Source organism: Puma concolor, chromosome B3 (genome assembly GCF_028749965.1).
Source record: "Puma concolor isolate L17-30 chromosome B3, mPumCon1.1.hap2, whole genome shotgun sequence".
NCBI lineage: Eukaryota > Metazoa > Chordata > Mammalia > Carnivora > Felidae > Puma > Puma concolor.
In genome coordinates this window covers 11,763,323-11,789,554 of record NC_141672.1, presented here as the reverse complement: position 1 = coordinate 11,789,554, position 26,232 = coordinate 11,763,323, and the positions used below count along the sequence as shown (strand labels likewise).

At 40.0% G+C, this 26,232-nt stretch overlaps 1 protein-coding gene across 22 annotated transcripts in view; it reads left to right on the top strand.

The window, feature by feature from the left end:
- Positions 1-26,232, top strand: part of UNC79 (unc-79 subunit of NALCN channel complex) — a 282,253-nt gene that overhangs the window by 229,170 nt on the left and 26,851 nt on the right. For all 22 annotated transcript variants that reach the window (XM_086708939.1, XM_086708942.1, XM_086708934.1 and 19 more), the window contains 4 exons: positions 2,927-3,037; positions 8,581-8,685; positions 16,840-16,917; positions 24,588-24,677. In XM_086708939.1, the coding sequence (XP_086565065.1) occupies positions 2,927-3,037; positions 8,581-8,685; positions 16,840-16,917; positions 24,588-24,677 (384 nt within the window). The remainder of the gene's footprint in view (positions 1-2,926; positions 3,038-8,580; positions 8,686-16,839; positions 16,918-24,587; positions 24,678-26,232) is intronic.

The following is a 26,232-nucleotide window of genomic DNA, read 5'->3' as shown; positions in this document are numbered from 1 at the left end:
TTGGTTCCGTGCTTAAAAGTCTTTGATCACATCTCATTTCTTTTAGGATAATATCCAGATTCCTTAATGTGGCATACAAGAAGGTATTTCATTAATTTGCCAGCCTACCTTTCTAATTTCAGCTTGGGCTACTTGTACCATCCCCCATGCCTCCTGTTTACTTTCAGAATCATCATCATTATCATCAAAACAACAAGCACTCTTTGTTGAACACTTACCATATGGCAGGCATTATGCTAACTGCTTTACATTTATAATCTTATTTGATTTCATACTTCCTTGCCTTTGCTTAGGCCATTTCCTCTGCCTGAAATGCTTTATACTTTTGCTGGTGAGTCGAACTCCTTCTCATTCTTCAAGATGATAATCTGAATCCCATTTAAATTTCAAAAAATGGATATGAACTCTCCGTAGCAAATTCCTCCTATATCAGATCCCACAATACTCTATAGAGCTTTCTATATTAGCACTTACATGGTACAAACGTTTCCCCAGCGAGACTGTGAGCTTCATGAAGTCCAGCACTGTGTCTCATTCACCTTTGTATTCCTGCTTGTATTCCATTACACACAATGGTGCAATAGTTTGTATTGCAATGGCTTGTAACTACTAGTTAATATACCAAGAAGCCCCACCCCCTGTAAATTCATACCTTGACTGTGTTTTTATAAACTAATACTTTGTGCAGGAAAGTTACAAAGAGATCACTTGATCTCATCTGCTCATTTATAGATAAGGAAACAGGCTCAGAGAGATAAATTGTCTTGGCCAAGATTACATAGCTGGTTAGTGGAAAATTTGAGACTTGAACCTAGACCCTTTGATTCCAACCTCCTTAATTTTTCTGTTGTACCATATTGCCCCATCACTATGTGATTGCTGGATAAAATAACAAGTTTCTGTATAGGTTTGAATTCAGGTTTCCTTTTTTGATGAGTAAAGATGCAGTATATATCAACTGGAGATACATTCCTGACCTTATTCATCCATCATCAGTATTTCAAGGCAACATTAAACAGAGCAAAGAATATTGAATCAACAGTACTGTGTCAAGAGGTTCCTCTAAGATTTTCTATATGGGTTTCTGTGGGGAATATAAACAAAGGACATAATTCTTATCCTCAGCAGCAACTAGCTGTAACAAATTCATTTTTGTATCAATAAAGAAAAAAGATCACAAACATTCTCATATCTTTTGATTTAATCATTCCTTTTCTGGGAATCTCTTCTAAAGAAGAAAATGAAAATGTAAACTTCACATAAAAACGTATATAGTGGGATGTTATTTATAATAAAATGTGGCTTTTGTGCCATTAAAATGGATTATTATAAAGAAATAGCATTGCAAATTTCCTATATATTATTAACAAAATGCAATTAACAAAATGTAGGATTGGATGTGTGTAAGATTTTAGTCGAATGAATTGGAATGCAGCAAAGAAGGAAGTATGTAAAAATGTTATCTTGAGGTGGTGGAATTATGGACTTTTATTTCCTCGTATGTACATTCCTGCAGATCCTGCGTTTGTGCATTGAGTGTGTTTACTTTTATAATGCAGACAATTAGGACTATGGAGGTTGAGGAGTAGTGGAAATCACGTGAAGTCTTTGGGAGTCCAATTAAAATTCTGTCTCCCCTAAAGAGTGGTTCTGCCTTGGGAAACTTGCCCTGGAATTTGGATTTGAATTCCATTCAATAGCTGTATGGCCTTAGGCAAGCTGCTTGCCTGCTTAAGTCTCAGAGGAAAATAGGGGCACCAAAGCTCCAGAGTTCTAACAGCGATGGAGGACTCACTGTTGCCAGGTGCTTTACCTGGGTTATCTCCTGATTTCTCACAGCAACGCTAATGAGGTGGAGGCCATTGTTATCCTTGTTTTACAGAGAGGAGAACTAAGTCTAGAGAGGTTAAATCACTTACTCCAGGTTACAGAGAGCCAGAGTTTGAGAACAGTTGTGTGAGAGTCTAAGGCTTGTGGCACTAATATAACATACCGTCTCTCCAGGATTGTCGTAAGAAATTTGAATGGGAAAAACATATAAAAGCATCCAACTCTGCCTGATACTTAGTAGGTGCTCAAAAAAAAAGTGTTTCTAAATGACTTCAGAGAGCATATGGATCTAAAACTGACCAGTTAGGGGTGGGATTCAGATGGAGAAACCAAAACTGTGCCTTCCTGATGCACATAGGCAGGAAGCTGGTTAATGATGAGCATTATCTGAGTGAAAGTGCCTTGTACTTACTTGCTGGATGGTTTGTGCAACTTAAAACTGAGATGAGAGGTTTTAAAGGAGCTGGATGGATGAGCCCAGAGATGCCTACAGATTCTGAGAAATACAGTGGAAAATCTTAGAACAAACCTCACAAAGTCTTGATTGCTGGGGGTGGACATAAGGACAAAATTGGAGTTGAATAGCTTTATAAATGATGCCACCTGGGAAAGTAAGAATTTTTTTTTTTTTTGAGGAACAAGATGATTAAATCATGCTCTTTAAATTTTTTTTTTTCAACGTTTTTATTTATTTATGGGACAGACAGAGACAGAGCATGAACGGGGGAGGGGCAGAGAGAGAGGGAGACACAGAATCGGAAACAGGCTCCAGGCTCCGAGCCGAGCCGAGCCGAGCCATCAGCCCAGAGCCTGACGCGGGGCTCGAACTCGCGGACCGCGAGATCGTGACCTGGCTGAAGTCGGACGCTTAACCGACTGCGCCACCCAGGCGCCCCTAAATCATGCTCTTTAAAGGCACTGATTGAATGTACAGTTCTGTTCTTGTTAGACCAATAGTGTTACTCCACTAGCCACCTGGCAACAGATTTTAACTAAAGGAATGATCCCATTAGTTTAAGTATCAGAAGACTTTAATACTTTTTTTTTAAATTAAAGAATCAGCAGTTGGTTTTATTTGGCCCCAATCTCATTGCAGAGTCTGTTGGAACCATTTTCAAAACTGCTCAGCTTTGTGATTCAGAATGCCGTCTTTACTCTAGCCTACCTGGTGGAGGTGTGTGGTTTGTGTTACCGAGCTTTCACAAAGGTAAGGTTGCGTATCCGTTTGTTCTGGGGAAACTGAAAACTGGCAGAAACATTCTTTCTAACCGGTGTCAATGCTTGTTCCATTCATTGCTTCACTGTAGTTAAAAATGAGTAATTCTACTGAGGTCTAATAAATATCACGGGAAGGAAACACTTTATGCAAATCTATATAAACTGTATCTTAATTATACAAACTTGGAGAAATGAGGCTCATATGGTTTAGAAGAGAAGAGAGATTTTGAGTAAAACGAGATAGTGGTTCTAAATGACCTCTTAAGGTCCTTTTCAAGTTCACCATCCCATGATTAGTGGGCAAGCCATAACTCCGTGTCATTTTTATACCCAAAGTAGAAAAATATCAGCTTGTCATTTGTAAAATCCTGAGGAGAGCTCCTTAATTCTCATCACTTGTTTGTCTCTCCACTTCTGGGTTCTTGGCCTCTGAGATTGTAATCTCATCTTTTGTCATCTTGCCTTCATAATGGTTTCTGTATTGCATTATCTTTCTTCTCCCCTGGCCCACTGCTGAGGAGTGGAAAAGTACTGCTTGCCCAGTGCCTGTAGCAGCCTTGTTGGAGCTGGTAGATGCTGTCCTAAAGGAAAAGCAAGGCCAATTGGGAGCGTTTCTGCCCTCAAGAACAGTGTACAGTGTTACTCACCCAATTTCCAAATTTTCCAAGTTTCTTTTCAGTGGGGACTCTGTTTCTGTTGTTCTCCCTTGAACATCTAGAATATTCCATTTTTCATGTTGTCCACTTCTATAAGCCTTTTATTTTCCTCATTAAAAATCTAATTTTCTATCAAGTCTTTCATTCTATTTAAAACACTCTTGTCTTTTTTTTCTTACCATCTTGTGTCCATTCTGCCATGTTAAGTGTTCCATGATAATCTTGTCTTTAGTCTTTCTGATTATAAACTTATTACTCTGCTTGGAGTTTTCTAACTACCTAAATAATCAGCATTTTTTTTTTCTTCTTTCAAATCCTTCCTGAAAAATAACTTTTTTTTTTTTTTGTCACTTAAAACAGTAGATCTATAGGACACAGTACCAGATGCAATGAAAAGATATACAATGAAAAGAAGTTACTTTATTTCTTCATTTTCTTTATGCTTGGTTTGTTTGAATTATGCACTTTTTAAAGGGGAAGAACCATAATGAATTTGTACTTTCTATGTTGTGCACTATAGAGATTGACCACAGAGGAACTTCCACTTTTTTAAAGTCAAGATATTCTTAGTTTTGAACATTCCTTATACATTATATGCTCTCCTCCCCCATGATTGCTTTAGTGGCCTTCTACTTCCTGTTGTCATCTGCCCATCTCCAGTGGTCAAACTCAAAATAACTATTACTTGTAGAAAGCTTCAGTCTTAGCGTGTTCCCACCTTCTTCATAGATAATGGGAAACTATTGGAAATGGTTTCAGAAAGAGCAGTATCTAACTGAGCATTCTCCCTTGTTTAATCAAAAGAAAAGGCATAGAAAGGTAAGGGCTTTGTAGACTTCTCCTTCTGGCAATCTGGCAGCCTAAATACCTGAAAACTGTCCCACTTAAAATAATAGAAGTGCTGGGTAAAATGTAATGAATATGATTTTAAATGTATTGGTAATTTTATAAGAATGAAAGGGGCAAAATTGGAGAGGAGATTGAGAACCAGAGTGGGAAGCATATAAGCTGATATTGTAGCAGTCTTGGGTGGGGGAGTTGCTTGTCTTGGGAGCTTAGTGGCTCAAAGTTTGTTTTTTAGATTTGCATGTATCTAATTTTATTTTGCTTATTTGGTTTTTTTAATTCAAGTATAATTAAATACAGTGTTATATTAGTTTCAGGTGCACGCCATATTGATTCTATAATTCTATACATTTCTTAATACTCACTGCAATTAGTATAGTCACCTTCTGTCATCATACAACATTATCACAATATTATTGACTGTATTCCCGATGCTGTACTTTTCATCTCCATGAATTGTTTATATTTACAACCTTTTAATCCCCTTTATCTGCTTCATCTATCATCCCACCTTCCTCCCATCTGGCAACCACCATTTTGTTCTCTGTATTTAAGAATCTGGTTTTTGTTTGTTTGTTTTGTTTTTTTAGATTCCACTTATAAGTGAAATCATGGGACACTTGTCTTTCTCTGTCTGACTGATTTCACTTGGTATAATACCCTCTGGGTCTATCTGTATTGTTGCAAATGGCAAGATTTCATTCTTTGTCATGGCTGTGTGTGTATTTGTATTATGTGTGTGTCCCTTTTTCGAATTCATACAGAGGTATTGAATGGATTAATGGTGTCTGGGACCTGCTATATTTGGAATTTGAAATATACTTTTAAATAATTCATAGATCAGAGGAGATAGGAGAATTTACAAAAATATTTAGAACTACACAAATATGAAAATACTACATTCTAAAGTTTGAGATATGGAGCCACAGAAATATTTAGAAGAAGATTCATAGTCTTAAATACTTCTCTTGGAAAAGAAGAGAAACAAAATGAGGTAAACAAGTCAAGTTAATAGGCATAACAGAGCAACCATACGAAGATTTAAAGGAAGGAAATAATAAAGATAAGATCAGGAAATAATGAAATAGAAAACATAGCTACAATGGAGGATCAGTACAACCAGAAGGGGGCTTTGAGGTTCTGACAAAACTTTGGTGAGACTGATCAAGAGAAGCAGAGAACAGGCACAGATAAAGACTATCAGCAGTGAAAAAGGGACCATAGCTGTAGACATAGCAGAGATTTTGAAATGAACAACTCTGTGTGGGTAAATTTGAAATCTTGGACAAGGGGACAATTTTCTAGAAGAATGTAACACACTACAACTAAGGAAAACAATGGCTAGACCTAAATGATTAAAAATTGGAATGGGTAACTATAAAACGTCCCAGTTTTAAAGATGACTTCTGTTAAACATTGAAGGAACAGACTGAGTTCCACTTTGTGCAGAGAATCAAAACCAGGGAACACTTTCAACATCCTCTGTGAGGCCAGTAGACTCTTGACACCAACTGGACAAGGGCAGTGGGAGAAAGGAAAATAATGGGCCAATTCTACTTCTGAGGTATACAAATTCTGAATGAATAATAGCAAATTAATGTGTTAAACATAAAGCCTCAAGGCCCAGTGAGGATTTTCTTGAAGTATAAGAATGGTTTATATATTAGAACATTGATTTATGTCACCATGATACCAGATGAAAGGTGAAAAATTTATATCATTATCTGAGCAAATACAAAAGAAGGATTCTATGTAATTCAACACCCATTTGTGATAATTCCTGTCAAACTAGGAATAGAAGGGATATTCCTTAGCTTGTGCCTACCAGAAACTTCTAGGAAATGTTATACTTAATGGTGAAATGCCAACAGTAGTCCCTTTAAAATTATAAATAAGACAAGAATGCCCATTATCACTGTTTATATTCATTATGGTCCAGGGGGTCCTACTCAATTCAGTAAGATAGGAAGAAGAAATCAAAAGTGTAAGGATTTGAAAGGAAAAATAAAACTCTCACTTTCCATAGATGATATGATTACAAATGAACCAAGGAAAATCTGCCTTTTTAAAACTTTTGTAAGAGTTCAGCAAGGATACTGATTACCAATGAATACCCAGAAATCATCCACCTTTAATATTCAGCTACAAATGATTATAAAATATACTTTTAAAATGTCATTTCCTGTGGCAACAAAGAATAAATCTAACAAAAATGTGCAAGAACTTAATGGAGATAACCAGAAAGTTTTATTAAACAGCATTAAGTAAATGGAGACAGATCTCATGTTCATGGATGAGGACCCAGCATAATAAAGACAGCTAATTCTCATAAAATAACCTATAAATTTAGTATAATTTCAATAAAAAGTTTAGACTTCTTTCCTGATAATTATGGACTAGATCATTTCCTACTTAAAAGCTTAAAAAAATGAGCAAGATATTTTCTGAAAACTTCTTAAAAGCATCAAAATGCTAACCAGATTTAAATGAATCACCAGACTAAGATCCGGGAGAGCACAGAAATGCAGGGATGTGACTGAGACGCTGAGCTGCAGTTCTAGAAGATCCAGGAGGCTTGGGGAACAAGAGTCAGAATCCAGGACCTACCAAGAGCAGGGACTTGGTATGATCCTGCACCCCTGCAGCCCATCCCTGTTTGGTCAGGACGACAAAATAAAGATAACCCAGAGGTGAACTTGTCCTCACATAGATCGAGCTCAGTGTCAAGCCCTTTGGTGGCCCAATATAAGACCTTACAAGGCTTGTGTGTTTATTAAGGTAACCCCGGACCAGGCTAGTACCTCCAGGGACCTGGCAAAAAACAGGCAGAAAGCTCTTTGGAGGAAGAGGCCTCAAATGATTTCTAGAAATAATTTTTTAAAAAAGTGTTCAGCATGCAAGGCTATTTGGGCGTACAGGTGGCAGTATATATACCATGAGTGAAAATGAGGAAAAGGAAAAGAAAGTGGATGCAGACCCATTGGGTCTCCAGTTCCTTGGTTATGATCAAGAAAGGACACACGAGGGGCTCCAAGGTGCTTGTGACGTGCTGCTGTTTGACCTGGGTGTTCAGTCTATATGAACCCATTTATCTGCACGTTTGTGTTTTATGTCCTTTCATGCATGTGTGTTATAGTTGACAGTAAAAAACTTGCAAAATTGAAAACAGTCTCATGTTACGTTAACAGGAAAACAGATCAATGAATTTCAGTATGTTCTTATAATAAAATATTGTTAAACCCTAGTTAAAAGAACTACAACTACATGTATCAATAGGAACTAACTTCAAAAACGTAATGTAGCGAGAAATTATAAGCAGAAAGAGATGCACAGTATGATACTGTCAGAGAAAGTTAAAAACAAGCACGGAAAAATAATATTATACCTTGTAACGGAGGCATACATATGTAGTGAAAACATACATGAACTAGTAAGCACCAGATTCAAAATTGTGGCTACTTCAAGGAAGGGAGAAAGAAAAGAGAGCACCATACAGGAAGCTTCCACTGTTTCTGTGACATTACATAAAGCAAAATGTTACAATGTGTCAAAGATGAGTGGTGGTACCTAGTATGTTCCATTTATTTTTCTGTGTGCTTAAGCAGTCCATTTGAAAAGTAAGTTCCTCAGAGAGGATATGAGCCCCTGGAAACAGCTGTATATGTTTCTCTCTAAATCATTTTCTTTTGGAAAAAAAATGCTTTTGGATTTAATTTCTGCATTTCTTAGAACCTATCATTTCCTGCAAGCAAAAACCAAATCTGGCCATTTCAGTATTGAAGAGACCTCCTATCTTTCTCTTACCCGTTGAATTATGTGCTCTGGGTGCTTCAGTAAACTCATTACACACACAAAAATGCCTTTTTAATTTTTTCCTTTCAGTTTTAATTTTATTTCTTAAGGACAGTTCATTATGCATATTCAAATACTGTTTTTCATTTCCGATCTGTGAATCTTTTGGAAGCTCTTTTGACAGATCTATTCTGAGTTTTTAGAAATAGCTTACCTTCTTCTCTTTTGTTCTGTTTAGGAGCGGGATAAATTCTACTTGTCTCGTAGTGTTGTTCTGGAACTCCTGCAGGCCCTGAAGCTCAAATCCCCTTTACCAGATACAAACCTCCTCCTGCTTGTCCAGGTGGGCTTATGCGTTGTTTGAAATACTTTCCACGAGATCCACTATGTTTGGAAAAATTAAGGAAGGTGTGGGGCATATGCAAAAATCAAATATCTCTGCCCAGAACTGAGAAATAATCTATCTTACTTGAGCCATGATCGAACCAATATTACACACTTAACACCCCCACTGGCTAAACAAGACAAAAAAGGAGTATTTATTTTGTCCCTACTGTGGAACTAGTTCTGTGAGGGGCAAAGAGAATAATGAAACAATAATTTCTGCCCTCAAGAAATTTACAGCCAGGTAGGTCGGAGGGCAGCTCATTGACCGCTAATGGAGCTGACGGAGGACTAATGAAGCCACTAGTGGGGTACCAGGCTGAGGTCTGGTTGCAGAGTCCCATGCATGTGGGTGGGTCACCAAATCTCCTTGAAGAGCTGAGGGTGAGGGTAGGCCCGACCAGGTACACTCCGTGGTGGGATGTACAGAGTTCAAGCATGGTGGCAGGTGGATGTGAAAAGCACCAGCACCCACGGGAGCCCTGAGGCAGAGGGGCTTGAACGCATATAAGGCAGGTTCTGGAGAACTTACAGAGTTGGTGCTTTTGGCTGTAGGGTTGCTCGTGAGGGGCTGGAGCCCTCCATCCCTGGCTCCCTTAGCTCATCATCTTAGACAAGCATGCAGGTTTTTAATCACATGAGACCAGCTATGACTAGTGCCATGAGAGAGAGAAAGAGATATAAACAAAGTCCTGGGGGGAGTTGAGAGCAGGAGGCATCCCATCCCATGTGATGTGAAATCAGGGAAGACTTCATGAAGGAGGTGGCACTTGAGCTAGACCACAAAGGACTGCTGGGTGCAGGCAAAAGCCTTTCTATGAGGTTGGAGTTCAGCATGAGAGGCTGACTGGCTTCAAGCAATGGGGGTGGGGGGTGGGGAGGGAGGCTTCAACAGGAAGTTGGGACAAATTTAGGGATAATGACCTGAGGAAATCAGGTAACATGGGACCCCACCTCATACTCCCAAGGGTTGAGGCTAGACTTAAAAAAACTTGGCCATGAGCCAGGGCTAGGACCAGAGTATCATTCAGACTGCCTTTGTGCAAAGTGCGCAGTAAATGAGTCACAGCTGTTTTATTCTTCCTGATGAGCATTAAGACCCGTCCTAGGGGCTTGGCCTACAAAGTTGAGGTTAAATGACTGGAGGAAAATGGGAGCTTGGTATCAAGGAACTAGGCAAGTTTCCCTGAATCTTAGGTACCTTGGGTGCCATTTGGAGAGATGAGGGAGAGGGAAACATTCTAAGCACCTGTGATGGGCTATGCTGGGTGCTTTACACGTTACCCTTAATCCTTACTGCCATGTGAGGTATTAGTTCTGGACCGCAGATGAGAGACAGGCTCAGGGAGGTACAGTGACTTGCCCAAGAGCACACAGCTGGCAGAAGTGGTGTCCGCATCTGACCACAGGGTCTGTTCACAGCCCGGTCGGGCTCCTTGCATCACTCGCCCCTCTTACCGTAAGAGCTCCTAGCTGTTTGCAGTGCCTTCCTCTCTCTGCACACAAATCCGGTCTTCCAGCCTCTGGCTAACTAAAGGAATTCTGCTAAAACTCTGCTTTTTCTAAATCACTCCCTGCACTGATAACCTGCACTGACCTGAACTGTGCTGTCTTCCATCCTGTGGCCCCATGTGACCCTTCAGTAGTATCTACAGATGTTTACTGGCCATCTGTCTGGGGCTAGATTCTAGGGGTATAGCAATGTAAAAGGCATAAACCCTATCCTGATCATGTGCTAACGCCTATACTGAAAGTCTGCACAGTATGTAGAGTGCCGAAGAGGAGGGAGTGGCCAGCTCAGCCTGGGAGATGGAAGAAGGCTCATTAAGCCACTAGGAGCCCAGACCTGGCCCAGGTGCTGGGGAAATAATGAATAAGCCATGCCTCCTTCCTTCCAGGAATTTGCTGTCCAGGAGGTGAAGCTGACATGTAAGCAAGCATTTCCGACACAGGGTGATGGGTACAGTAGCAGAGGTGTGCACTGAGTAAGGAAGTGTGGTGTAGAAGAGGGACCGTATGGACCTTAAAGTATGTGCCGAAGTTCAGGAGTTTACCAGGGAGAAGAGGAGGAACCATACCCATCATTTACTATCTAAGATTCACTACTGATCTCCTTCCTCCCCTGCCATATACTACTAATCCTTAGAACCAGAATTGAATTTTTCTCAAAGGCATGAGATTTAATAAGAAGTTGGTGTACTTTCAGTGAGCCATGGCCTAGCTTTGCGGGGCACACTGGAGCTGGCTGAGAGCAGTGATGGCTGGCGAGTGGCAGCAGTGAATGTCAGGTACAATATAGTCAGAATGAAATGGCTCCCATTGTATCAGGATGCTAGAAAACCCCAGAGGAAGACAGAAGAACAAATCAGAGCCAGGAGCTACTGGCCTTCCTAAGGAGAGGCAGACTTTGAATCTCTACTAGTGGATTGCCACTGGCCAGCCCTTCCTATTTATGCCTGGGCAGCACCACTGCTTTTGAGTACAAACAACTTTGACCCAAACTGACCGTAAGGATTGATGGGATTGACACTGGTTTGGAGAAGAGGGTAAGTGAACTGGCCTTAGTGAAAAAGCCCGTGAGGGATTTAAGCTAGCGGGTTGACAGTGTCTGGGAGTCACTTGCTTCTGATAGCGTTCTGGATGGGAACCTGCCGCCTCAAAACAGCCTGGGTTTCCAGATGCTGAAGGTGCTTTCCTGCTTCCATGGGAGAACGTTTCTTCAGTTGCCCTCAATCTTGAGCAGAGCTAATATATGTGGCTGATCTTCTTGGGGTCTAGCATGCCGTTCAGTGACTGCTGCTGGGGCCTGGCTTTCTGTGAAGTACATTAGTCAACCATAATAAGCACTTGTCACAAGACAGAAAAAGAACACTGGCAGTTTAAATTGCCCAGTGTTTAAGGAAACCATGAAAACAATGATTATTGTATCACAGCTAGGTGAATAAATAACAAAAACAAATTAGCTTTAGGAATAAAGAAGCCAAAAAAGTAGATTGTTCTGAATGTGTTTTTTTTTTTTTGTTTTTTTGGTTTTTTTTGGATTCTCATATACCATTTCAAATAAATACCATCTCCGTCTTTTTAAAACCAGTATGTATTTGTCATGGAATCATTACATTTTAAGAATCTAGTTGTAAAATTATTTGGGTTGGAGAGGTATTTCAGAGAAGATTTGAAGTCATGCCAAAGAGAAACAACTTTATGAATAATGTTTCAATCTTCCCAACAAAAAATATTAAACATTATGCTATTTTGAAGTATTATGTCTTTGTTCTATATACAGTCCATTTTCATTACTGAGAGAAATAAAAGTGAGGCATGCTTTAAAAAACCAAAGTACTTTCCATCTCTGCCTGGTAGTTCCTGGCTAAGCCATGGAGAGAGGTCCTCCATGGGGCCCCTCATGGGGTGAGGGAGAAGCATCTTTTGTCTCTCTTCAAGAATAGGACATCTTTTGGTAGGGTTTCCCAGTTCCTTTTTCTCTTGCCCTTGACCGCCTGGTTCCTGCAGGTGTTCTCTGGAGGATGGCGGAGGTGATAGCCTTTCTCTGGTGGCTTCTCTTAGGCCAGTGAATGTAGTCTGCAGTCAGAGAAAAGCTTTCCTCTTTACTGATGGAGCATCAGTTTCTGGCAGCTAGAGGACCAGGCTCACAGTATGGACAGATAATATGTCTGGGGCCAACAGTGACTTCTTCCACAGATACCAGCAAACATAATCTGATGGCAGTGGGGGTGGCTTTGTTGAACTGAAAATGGAACTTGGAAACAGAAAAGAAAGCAACAATTGGAAGGAAAAACTCCCCCGGTGACCCATCATGAGTGACACTAGCTCTATTAGTGACAAGATAGTCAGTTGCTCAGACCTTGGATTTACCCTTCATTCTTCCATCCCACAGAGACCACCAGGGTATTTCCATTACTACTCCTCTAATAATGTCCTAGATAGATAAATTCACAGGCCTTGAGCCATTTATACTCTTCTCATAGATAGATGATACCTTTGTTGTTTATCAAATACTCTGCCCTTAAAGAACAACGAAACACTTGCCCAAGGGATGTGTGGCCACCCAAGTTTTAAATGTTTCAGGGTCATGATAGGTACCAATCTGTTTTTTAATTCCTAGAAATTCTTTCTAGAGGCCCGGCATCATGGGAAATCTCCCACCTGCTCTCTTGTGGTCGTCTATCCATAGACTCCTGTTATTTGTTTTTACCTGCATATAACGTCTGAAGGCCATAAACGCGCAAGTGGATGTTTTATTTTTTAAAGAAAAAGAGGCTTGGAGGTAGGAAAGGATTTGCCAAATAAGAAAAATATATGTATTCTTCAGAATCTAAGTTGTCAACCACCAGGATATAGTTCTTCTGCACATTGGACAGATGCCCTATCTTGTTTTAATTCAGACCTGTCAACATTTTAACTTTTCACTTATGACATCTTTGCTGCTGGTCTGCTGGAGATATTTTGGGTGTAATAGGTTATCATAAGTGTTATCTAGATAGATTAAAGCAGAATTTTCATAATAGGGTGATAACTCATTAAAAGCTTCTGTAAAGGCTATATGAGCCCAAATCAAAATGAATTTCCTCAGCCCTTATTATGTGTTAAGAGTAGACATTGTGCTGATTTGCATGGAGCACCCCCACTGTGTGGGATACACCTGCACAGTCAAGTGTAAGAAACCGTGTGGGTGAAAGATTTCTCTTTTAAAGACAGGCTAGTGGTGGGCTAGAGGACAAAGAACTGACAGAGGGACGCCTCTTTTTAAGTCACAGATACTATTGACGTGGGGTATTAACATTAGTTGAGTTAGTAATAATCTGATCACTCTCTGGATGAGAGGTGGAGATACTATTTTGAGTCTCATTTTGATAATGAATTTAGTAAGACACATAATGGATATCGCCTTTCTTTTGTATTCTTTTGTATTCATGTGGGAGTGTGTGTTTCAGTAGCATATTTCTGTCTCAAAGTATGAAATTCTTCCTTCTGCAACAGACGTCCTTCCCCTCTCTGAGTTTTAGTTATGTCTTTATATTGTGAGCAATTCTATAAAATTATAATGGGATTTTTCAGCTTATGGTTGGCAGCTATGTAAAAAGAAGTGTTTATTAAGGTTTTAGGTGTACATATTATGTAAAAATTACACTGGATTTATTTTTATTTTTGATAAAAAAAAACTTTTAAAAAATGTTAATAAGTAAGCCCCATACCACACATGGGGCTCGAACTCACAACCCTGAGATCAGGAGTTGCATGCTCTACCAACTAAGCCATTGAGGTGCCCCCCCCCCCCTCGCAATTACACTGGATTTAAATGCCTTGATAAAAAATAAATACTAGATGGTTTTATTTTTATTTTTATTTTTTTAGTGTTTATTTTTTGAGAGAGAGAGAGAGAGAGACAGAGCACAAGCTGGGGAGGGACAAAGAGAGAGGGAGACACAGAATCTGAAGCAGGCTCCAGGCTCTGAGCTGTCAGCACAGAGCCCGACGCAGGGCTTGAACTTACAAACCATGAGATCATGACCTGAGCCGAAGTTGGACGCTTAAACGACTGAGCCACCCAGACGCCCCAATAGTAGATGATTTTAGAGGCTTATCCACTTTTATACCTGTTAATACACCAGACTCTCCACGGTACTTCCATAAATTTGGGGGGGATTTCTGATTAATTCTGACTTCTAAGAGTTACCAAACATTTTAATTTGGCCTCATATCTTGGGGCTACATGGCTGACGTGCTTCCATTATGCTACTCATTCTGCTTGGCTGAGTGTCATAGGTGAGAAAGGCTTCTGCTCAGGGGAGATAGAGACATTGAAGTATCGCTTCTCTGCGAATCTTCTCTTGCTCTCAAGGGCACAGCCAGGCCAGGCAAGCACACTTTTGGGGGCCCCCGGTGTGAACCCACCACAGAGCATCTCCACTGCCCTGACTTCCCTTCTCTCACGCTTACGTGCAGTTCTGTCCTCTCCCTTCTGGCCTCTCTTGGCTCTCATTTCTGTTGCAAAGAAATTAATTAAAATGTTGGTATCCTGACAGAGGTTTTGAAACTTAGTTATGAGTAGTTTGTCTTAGATTGCAGACTCTGATAGCTTTTGAAAATACATTTTATGGGAAAACATGTGTTATCTGCCAGGAGGTTGGGACTGTTTCTTCTTTTGATCATGTACTTCTATCAGATATTTTATTTTTTTTTACTGACAGGTTCTGGCCAAAGTTATAGGCTTTCCTTTTTAAAAAAAAAAAAAAAATTCTGATGTATTTACTTTAAAAAAAAAATTTTTTTTTTCTTAATGTTTTTATTTATTTTTGAGACAGGGAGAGACAGAGCATGAGCAGGGGAGGGGCAGAGAGAGAGGGAGACACAGAATCCGAAGCAGGCTCCAGGCTCTGAGCCATCAGCACAGAGCCCGATGCGGGGCTCGAACTCATGAGCCGTGAGATCATGACCTGAGCCGAAGTCGGACGCTTAACCGACTGAGCCACCCAGGCACCCCTACTTTTTCTTATATTAGGAATAAGTCTAGTTAGACAGCTGACAGAAGACATCAGCATTCCTGAATAAAATAATGGAAAGTTGCAGGTATTCCCTGGATAGTACCTGCTGGTACTTTCTTTGCTAGGTTCAGAGTTAATGGCCAAATAGATTCCTCAGCCTTCTGGAACTGTATTTGAGGCAAAGGGAAATGACTGTACATGAATGTAGAGTGGTGGTATGTATCTTTTCCTGCAATGTGGCTTTCAGAGAAGGCTCTGCCTGTTGTCCTCTGGCCCCCAGCTCAGTTACGTGTTGAAATACCTCTCTTGCAGGGCCACACTTGATGACCAGCTCTTGAACAAAGCCTTGAATGAGAAGCCTCAGGGATACTTGCCCTCAGAAGGTCTTCGGCCTAAATCTCTGCCTTGTTAGCCAAAGCCTGTTACCTATTTATTATGCTCTGATCCTGACCCCTGATTAGCCTGACAACATGCTGGTTTCTGGTCTTCATCAGGCCCCCGTGAGCTTTTCTCTAGCACCCTAACCCGTATTATTTCTCCCCAGTTTGCCAGGGAGCTAGCCTGCCTTGCTGAACTCTTCATCTTGATCTTCCTAACTTTTCTGTGCTCTTCTAGAGTGAGAGTGGAATGGGTTAGAAGGTAGGGCTGTCAGTGTGAAAGCTTTCAGAGCACTGAACCATGCACAGCAGCAGCTTTGGACCCCAAATTTGTTGGGACCACCGGCCAGAGGCCAGAGAGGACAAATTAACCAGGACCTACTAGCTCATAGCAAAGTCTGCAGATTTCATGTATAACTTTGTCTTGAAACCATTAATAAATAGCTGGGTGTTGCATGAGGTGGGAAACACCTATAAAAATCCATAACAAAGTAAATTAAATTGGAACCTGGCCAATCCGTCCTCATCCTGAGCTTGTCATAATTGGTTAATTGATTCATTTCACCAAGTTTTGCTGAGCCCCTCCATGATGTCAGGCAGGAAGCTAGTCAGGTAGGTCAGATGCATGGATGGAGTCTGTGCCCTTGGAGAGCTTGTAGCAGGTTGTGAAACAGACTTCATAGGTCACTGCAGTCTAAGGTCGCAACTGTTATAGTGGAAGTGTGTGAAGTGTCCCGTGGGGCAAGGACGGGAGTGGGGGTGGGGTCATCATCAGCACAGAGGATAGGCATGGGTGAAGTTAGAGAAGACACAGGCAGATTGCTCACAATGAGGTTGGTTATATTTCTGTTTTCATTTTAAATGTATAATGATAGAAGTCTGGAAAATCTATGAGAAGTCAGGAACTCTCGAGAAGCACTAGGGAGTAAATATTATAATAACTTCAGAATAAATCTGACAGTGTTGATGTCTTTCCTTTCTCCCTTGATTGAATGCACCATTTCAGTGCCACTGAGCTGTCTGGGTAAAGTAAGAATCCATGTGTTAATCTCAGTACTATGATCCTCAATTTCTGATAGGAACAAACTGTCATGATTAGCAAGTCCTATATATCCAGGGCAGATTGTCACGGGAGTAAACACTAATGAATGTAGGCCAAGTTAATAAAACTATAAATAACTTATTACTGTCCAAGTGCTCTTAAAAGTAATTATGCTTTCAATTTCTTACTAGTTTATTTGTGCAGATGCTGGAACCAAACTAGCTGAGTCAACAATCCTGAGCAAGCAGATGATTGCCTCTGTACCTGGAGTAAGTCCTGACTGAATTAATCATCTCTACATTTTGTATTTCTTCTCATTTCCCCATTTAGTAAAGAAGTAGTTTTGGCCTGTGTCCTGGCTCATTTTTGATAGAACAAACACTGTAAAATTGAAAACATGTTAGCATTTTTTTAAAAGAGAGGTAGTGAAAATTTATATTAACCCCAGCCCCTGGAAACTTTTAATTCCAGGAAACATGAGTAAAATTGAAGCAGCCAGTTAAGGGGAGGAGAGAAATTACCAGACATAAAAAATAGATTTGATTATAGTTCAGTTATTCCAGAATCACTTTTATTACACTGGCACCTGTTAACCAATTTGATTTGACTACTGCCAGAAAGAAATAAGCGTTGTGATACTTTGTTTTTCTTTACAATATTTCCTCTGAAAATTAAAAAATTCCCATTAGTGAACTATTTGGCAAAATAGGTTAAGATTCTCACTGAAGGGCTAAGGATGAGAAACCACAATAACATTAGTAGCAAGTTGACTGCAATGAAACTCAGAAACTTTAGAGATATTAATTATTCACTGAAAAAAATTATTTAAATTTTTAATAGAGAAAATTTAAAAGAGAAAGGATCAGCTGTAATCCCTCTGCCAATCAGAAATATTGTTTTGGAAAATTTTTTCGTATTTTGATCTATTCAGTATGCTAATTTGCTTATTTCCATATTGTTAGAAGTTTATTTGCTTTCCAGTTTCATTGCTAGTATGTACACACACATACACACACACACACACACACACACACACACACACACACACACACACATATATTTCTACAAAGACCATCATTATGTTTATTTTGAATTCTATCCTTGGCATAAATTCCTTAGAGAGTAGGACTATCTTGATGGTATGTATTCTCATATTGTTTTCTAAAAGGGTTTTATTTATTTACACTTATAAGTATACCAATTTTACCCACAGTGCTAAACATTATATTTTTAAAATGCTGTTTATTTAATTTTTTTGATGTGGAGAAATTCTATGACAGAGGAAAAATAGTAATTCAACCCAGAGATAATTTTATTGCCAACATATTAATGTATTTACTTTAACTTTTTCTGTGCATGTTTTTTTAAACATAGTTCAAACCATAGCATATAAATGTGGCTCTGGTTTCATATGTTATAAGCATTTACCCCAAAGTTTGGTGGCTGCAGAGTTATTACCTCATGCAAATGCACCATAAAATAGTGGTTAAGTGCACGGGGGTTAGACTCACACCAGAGTTTGAGGTCTGCCATTTACTAGCTGTGTGATCAGGAAAGTTATTTAACCTACGATTCTTGATTTGTATTATCTATAGAATGAGATATAATAGGGCCCAATGTCTAGTTTGAGGATTGAGTGAGATAATGTATGCAAAGCATATTAGCATAATGCCAGACATATAGTAAATGCTAAATAAACATAACCTATTAAAGAGAATATTAAGCAACATTACTTATTTTTGTATATTTTCATTAATTTCAATATTCTAATATATGAGAAACATCTTTGTGTTTAAATCTTTGTCCATATTTGAGACTATTTTTTTATAATAGATTTTGGGGAGTAGAATTACTAGACTATGCTTCTTAAATTAAAAAAAAGTTTATTTAGAGAGAGAGTGTGCATGAGCAGGGGAGGAGCAGAGAGAGAGGGAGAGAGAGAATCCCAAGTAGGCTCCGTGCTGTCAGTGCAGAGCCCGACATGGCGCTTGATCCCACAAATTGTGAGATCATAACCTGAGCTGAAATCAAGAGTTGGATGCTTAACTGACTGAGCCACCCAAGTGCCCCTAGACTATGTGTTGTTTTTTTTGTTTTTTTTTTTTGTTTTTTTTTTTTTTTTTTTTTAAATTTTTTTTCAACGTTTATTTATTTTTGGGACAGAGAGAGACATAGCATGAACGGGGGAGGGGCAGAGAGAGAGAGGGAGACACAGAATCGGAAACAGGCTCCAGGCTCTGAGCTATCAGCCCAGAGCCCGACGCGGGGCTCGAACTCCCGGACCGCGAGATCGTGACCTGGCTGAAGTCGGACGCTTAACCGACTGCGCCACCCAGGCGCCCCTAGACTATGTGTTTTTAAAGAGCTTTTAGTAGTTAGGGTGATGAAGGATGCCATGTGATGAATTCCCAGCCACTTAACACACAGAATGTTTATTGTTTGCTCATATAAAGTTTAAAAATTAATTAAACTAATTAATTAGTTTAATAAAATTAAGTTTAATTAATTAAATAAATAAATTAATGTTTATTTATTTTTGAAGGAGAGAGAGACAGAGTGTGAGTGGGGGAGGGGCAGAGAGAGAGGGAGACACAGAATCCAAAGCAGGCTCCAGGCTCTGAGCTGTCAGCACAGAGCCCGATGCGTGGCTCGAACTCACAAACCTGAGATCATGCCCTGAGCAGAAATCCGATGCTTAATCAACTGAGCCACCCAGGCGCCCTGCTCATATAAAGTTTGAATGGGTATCCTGATTAGAAGAAGGAGGAGGACTTTCAAATGAAAGTTTACGTGCAGCTCTCTGCAATCAGCTGGTGGCTGGGGAAAGAGAAGGGAATATGGTACATTGGAAGGTTCTCATGGGCCAGGTCTGAATGATGCCTATTACTTCTACTCCCATCCTATTGGCTGGAACTGTCATATGGGCACACCCAACTGCAAGCAATGATGGGAAATCTGGTTTAGGCACATGCTAGGGAGGAAGAGAAATGGTACTGTGAGCACTTAGCCAGTCTCTGCTGCACACTCACTAGTTTCCTGGTTGTTTAGTTCTTTAAAACTCAGCATTTGCCACCTCTGTGCTGGCTTAAAAAATAATATCCCTAATAAATAAAAGTTTTATTGAAATCAACAAGTAAAAGACAAGCATTCCAATAGCAATGAAAAAACAAAAACAGTTATAGGGGCGCCTGAGTGGCTCAGTCGGTTGAGTGACTGACTCTTGATTTCGCCTCAGGTCATGATCTTACAGTTCGTGAGACTGAGCCCCGTATGGGGCTCTGCATTGACAGCGGAAAGCCTACTTGGGATTCTCTCTCTCTCTCTCTCTCTCTCTCTCTGCTCTCCCCTGCTTGTGTGTGCACACTGTTTCTCTGTCTCTCTCAAAAACAAAAAAATAAAACATTAAAAAAAGTTAATAAGATCCATTTATGGAACCTTTCCAGTGACCAATAAGCCATTCAAAATATACTTCTTACTCTCACTAGTAATCAGTGAAGTGTAAATTGATATAAAGTATTAAAATATTTTAAAATATAAAATTAAAATCAGCTAGCAACTCAATAGGTTTTTCTTAATGATTAAAGTTATTGATGATGTGAAATAAGCATTCTTATGAACTGCTGGTGGTAGTGAAAATTGGTGCAACTTTGCTGAAAAACAGTTTGACAATTTACTTCTGGTAATATATTTGAGAAAATAATTTAATACACACATAAAGAGTATATTTATTAAAGTATATTTATTAAAGCAGCATTTAAAATAGTAAAAATATGGAAGCAAAATTAAGATCTAATGTTAGCATATTGTTTTTTAAAAAATTGTTTAAATTTGGGTATGGCCGACACACAAGGATACATTAGTTCCTGGTGTACAAGGTAATGATTCCACAAGTTTTTATGTTATGCCATGCTCACCCCTAGGCTAGGTCACCATAGAACACTATTACAGTATCATTGACTATATCCCTTATGCTGTGCCTTTTATTTCTGTGACTTCTTCATTTCGTAACTGTAAAACTGTGTCTCCCACTCCTCTTCACTCATTTTGCCCACCCTCACCCCTCTGCTCTGGCTACCATCAGTTTGTTCTCTGTGTTTATAGGTCTGATTCTGCTTTTTATTTGTTTGTTTATACTTCCTTATTATTTTACAGTCCATGTATGAGTGAAATTGTTTGGTATTTGTCTTACTCAGTCTGCCTTATTTCACTTAGCATAATACCTCTAGGTCCATCCATGTCTCAAATGGCACAATCTCCTCCTTTTTATGGCTGCATAATATTCCATTCCATATCTTCCTTCTCCATTTATCTATGGGTGGACATTTACGTTTCCTTCATATCCTGGCTATTATAAATAATGCTGCAGTAAACATAGGGGTGCATGTCTTTTTGAACTAGTGTTTTTGTTTTCTTTGGGTAAATACCCAGTAGTAGACATTTTGGATCCTACAGTGTTTGTATTTTCAGTTTTTTGAGGAACCTCCATACTGTTTTCTACAGTGACCATACCAACTTACATTCCCACCAACACTATACAAGGGTTCCTTTTTCCCCACATCTTCACCAATGCTTGTTATTTCTTGCCTTTTTAATTTTAGCCATTCTGGCAGGTGTGAGGTGATATCTCATTGTGATTTTGATTTGTATTTCCCTGACAATGAGTGATATTAAGCATCTTTTCATGTGTCTGTTGGCCATCTGGGTATCTTTTTTGGAAGCATGTCTATTCATGTCTTCTGCCCATTGTTAAATCAGATTGTGGTTTTTTGGGGGTTTTTTTGGTGTTGACCAGCATTAGTGTATTGTTTAAATAAAGTAAGGTACAAACAGAAGACCATGGGGGAGGACAAGGGAAAAAAATGGTTAGAGAGGGAGGGAGCCAAAACATAAGAGACTCCTAAAAACTGAGAACAAACTGAGGGTTTATGGGGGGTGGGAGGGAGGGGTCAGTGGGTGATGGGTATTGAGGAGGCCACCTGTTGGGATGAGCACTGGGTGTTGTATGGAAACCAATTTGACAATAAATTTCATAATAAAAAAAAGGTAAGATACATCTATAAAAAAGACTATTATGTGGCTACTGCCTCAAGTTTTAAAAGAATAAATAACTGGAAAATGTTTATGATGGATTTAATTTAAAAGCAGATTACAAAAAAATGATCTCAGGCTTATAAAAATTATATGTATATGTGTATGTTATATGTGTTCAAAACACGTTGGAAGGAAATACCGGTGGTAGTGGTTTCACTGATGGAGGACAAGAATTAGGACTATGTGATTTTTTTTTTTTTTAATTTTTTTTTCAACTTTTTTTTTTATTTATTTTTGGGACAGAGAGAGACAGAGCATGAACGGGGGAGGGGCAGAGAGAGAGGGAGACACAGAATCGGAAACAGGCTCCAGGCTCCGAGCCACCAGCCCAGAGCCCGACGCGGGGCTCGAACTCACGGACCGCGAGATCGTGACCTGGCTGAAGTCGGACGCTTAACCGACTGCGCCACCCAGGCGCCCCAGGACTATGTGATTTTTGTTAATTTCTGTTTTTCCAAGTTTTCCACAGTGAGCATATGTTCCTTACAATCTAAGAAACATAACTTTAAAATCAGACATAAGTTTCAAGGAAGAATTGGATATGATTCACTTGCGTTCATGTTTTTGAGTTTAGAGTACTTTTTCAACACCTTATCATCAGTTTCCCATTGAAATAAATATACGCCTTTGAAAACAAGTGGAGCTTGACTTTCTTTTTTTAAAACAACACATCAAGGCTATGCTTATGTTTTGCAAAGTAGAAAAAAAGGGGGGGGTTAGAAATTACATGCTTTGTTTTATAAGTGTAGAGGCTCCCTAAGATGATCCTGTATTTTAAGGCTTTTATTAGATGTAGATCCTGTCTCTAGAGCAAAAGTAACTGCATATTAGTAAACTCTTTGCTCTCATTCTTTGAAATTCAAAGTGAAAAGACAAATATTGAATAATGCTCCTAGTAATTATTTTCTTTGACATTTGCCTAGCTGAAATGATATAAAATATTGCCTATGAGAGAAACAAATCCCTTTCAAGAAATTAAAGAACAGAGTATATGCTCCTGTTTGCATGACATGTGAAAGGTCAGAGAAAATGGAATAAATCGGAGGGAAATCCTTTCTTGCACCAAAGGATTAATATTCCAAAAGCAAGAACACAATAACCTTTTATAATTCCTTCACTTGATTTAAATTAAAAGAAGAAAACCTTAGAACATATGAAATGCTTGGAAAACACTCTGACAGAACCGCCAATGACCTTATTTTACTGTTTGTTATCCTGTCAGAGGAACTGACAGGCGTAACATTGTAGAAGAGATGGGAGGTGATACAGTTCAGGGCTGTGCAGATTTACATGAATATGGGAAAATGGGAGCCACTGGGTGAGCTAGTTAAGTATATAATGTTCCAGATTTTCCAAAAGAAAGCTAAGAAAGGCCTTAGCATAGTATTCAGATGGCTTCAAAGACGGGCTGCTTTTCATCCACATTACACCCGGCCTGATGTGTGGGTTTTCTCATACAGCTTTGATGTAGCAGCCCGCCTGTTCGGTTTCCTTTTCGTTGCTTATAATCCTAAATTCACTGCACTGCCCTGGGCAGGTTTATGTCATTTAATAACCAGAGACACAAGTATGCTTTCTTTGCCTTTAAAATTTCCCAAACATGCTACCAGTGCGTGTGGGGAAGCTGATCATTTCATTTCATTTTTTTTCTTGCTTTATCCCTAGCAAGAACGCAGCAATCACGTTTATCTATTTAATAGTACGCCTGCTGTGTGTTAGGAGTTAGATTGTAAGTCACTTGAAAATAAGAATTTTTGACCCTTTCAGCAAATGTGATGTTTGTTTATATACTTTTCTTTTTTGATGGAAAAAGATTCGAGATTCTGGTGTTTGAATTAGGTGGCACGTATTTTATGTGTATCTAAGACTCCCCAGAGTGATAAGGGTTACTGTAGTTTTAGGGTGATTCATGTCATAAAGACTCTGATGCATAATGGCTCTACATAAGATAATTTTTGTATACAGACTGGTTTAAATTTTTTTTAATGTTAATTTATGAGAGAGAGAGAGAGAGAGAGAGAGAGGAGGGGCAGAAAGAGGGGGAGACACAGAATCCAAAGCAGGCTCCATCCAGGCTCTGAGCTGTCACCACAGAGCCTGATCTGGGGCTCAAACCCACGAACTGTGAGATCATGACCTGAGCCGAAGTCGGACATTTAACTGACTGGGCCATCTTGGTGCCCCCAGACCAGTTTAAAAATAAGCAGACAGGAGTGGCTCAGTCAGTTGAGTGTCCTACTCTTGGTTTTGGCGCAGGTCATGATCTCAGTTTGTGAGTTTGAGCCCCATGTTGGGTGGCATGCTGATGGTGCAGAGCCTGCTTGGGATTCTCTCTCTCTCTGTCCCTCCCCTGCTTGTGCTCTCCTTCTTTCTCTCTCAAAATAAAAACAAAACAAAAACAGATGGGCCTTGAGGAGGGCACTTGTTGGGATGAGCACTGGGTGTTGTATGTAGCGATGAATCACGGGAATCTACCCCTGAAACCAAGAGCACGTGGTATACACTGTATGTTAGCCAATTTGACAATAAATTATATTAAAAGCAAACAAAAACAAAAACAAGCAAAAAAAATCAGTTAGATCACCCAGTGGGAAAAAAGCATGTTAACCCAGTCTACCCTAGGCCGCCCGTTTCTTACCTCTTCACCATAAACCTTTTATCAATTTTTGTCCAAACTGCGGGCAGACAGTTACAGATGGTGGAGAGTAACGGAGTGAGTCAGAACTCCAGAATGTGAAACAACTCGTTAGTAAACAGCGTGAAGTCACAACAAGACAGTGACCGCAGTCAGGGCCAAAGTGAAGGCGGTGGCTCGGAGGGCCCACCCAGCGGTGTCCTTGTGTTTCAGTGTGGGACAGCCGCGATGGAGTGTGTGAGGCAGTACATCAACGAAGTGCTGGACTTCATGGCGGACATGCACACTCTCACCAAACTGAAGGTAAGAGGGCTTACCTACACTGCTCACTTCTCAGGTGAGCAAGACAGAAGCAGTTTTAGGGACTTAGGCAGACCTGATGGGACTTATTGTTACCTGGGGCGGCAGCTGTGGTGCTCTCTAACAGTCCCTGTCTTGGGAGCCTGGAGAACTGAGTTCAGCCTGCGCAAGAGGGAAAAGAGAAAGGAAAGGCTGTTTGCATGGCAGGAATGGCTCTACTTTGGCCATTCATTCAGTTCTCCCGCTGCCCCCTGTTAAAGCATTCTCCCGCGTCCCCCTGTTAAAGTTCTACAGATGTAGAAACTGAGGCCTGGGTTAGTGCTGTGATTTGTGCTCAAGGTGGCACTACCGATAAGCAGTGGAGTCAGGGTTGGCCTAAGACTGTAGCGGCACCAGATCACTCTCTTTTCACTATGCCATGTGGTGTCATTTAACTACCTCTGAGCCTCAGTTCCCTCATTTGTGACACAAGCCTAATATCTAACTTTACTGACTGTTAGGAGGTTTGATGTGGCACAGTGCGTGCAAAGAGACTTTTGTAAACTGGAACACATTATGCAAACATAAGCCTTTCATGGTTATCTGCATCAAAGCTCTCTTCTTCAAGAAAATGATTAAAGACAAGGGATGGGACAAACTCTGATTTGCATGTGGACAAGATCCCAGCAAAGTTGTCGAGCTTATTGACTGAGTGCCTCACAGGGTGGGATGAATCACTGATGTAAGTCAACTTCCTTGCCGTGAGTTGACTAGGGAGCTAAAAGATTGATAGTCTTGAGAGATTTGGGGAAGGCCCTGGACAGAGGGCAGAAGGGAATCCAAACATGGTCCAAGGAACAGCCAGATGGCAACCTGGCACTAAATGATCCTTTTGGTTAAACAGGGTCTAGTCGTCCCAGAAGCTCATCAGCTACAAATGAGGTTCCTCCATTGCCCAACTCAGTTTCTAGACTCTGCTCCAAAGATCCAGGTGCTTCTTGGGATAGGGATGGATTTGCAAATGCTAGGTGGAAAGTAGAATCGGAATTTAAACTGGTGACTTCTCACAGTATCTGAACCCACTCATTCCTAAGTAAGCCCCCCTGGTACTTGACCACGTGCTGGTTACTGAGTCCCGAATCTGGTGGCCCACACTCAGATGGCTTTGGCATCAAGTGTCAAGAAGAGGAGATCTCATTACCTAAACACTTGAGCTAGCTTTATAACCACTTTCAAAATACAGAGAAAAACAGTAAGAAGGATCCATGATGATCAAAAGGTTGGGGACTAGAGATATAATCCAACCCTCCAATTTAGGAGACAGATTAGAAAGGCCAAGTGGCAAGTGGCCTAGACTGGGGCCGAAGCCTAGGTCTCAGTTTCCATTTCAGTGCTCTTTCCACTAAGCCACACCAAGAGAAGGAACTTTTCTACATTAATTCAACAGATATGTACCAAGCACCCATAATGTGCCTGGTGTTGTTCTAGGCATGTAGGGATGCAACAATGAGCAAAAGGACACAGTAGCCATGCTCATTTAATTTATAGTCTGGTAGTGAGGTGCCAATTTTAATGAAAA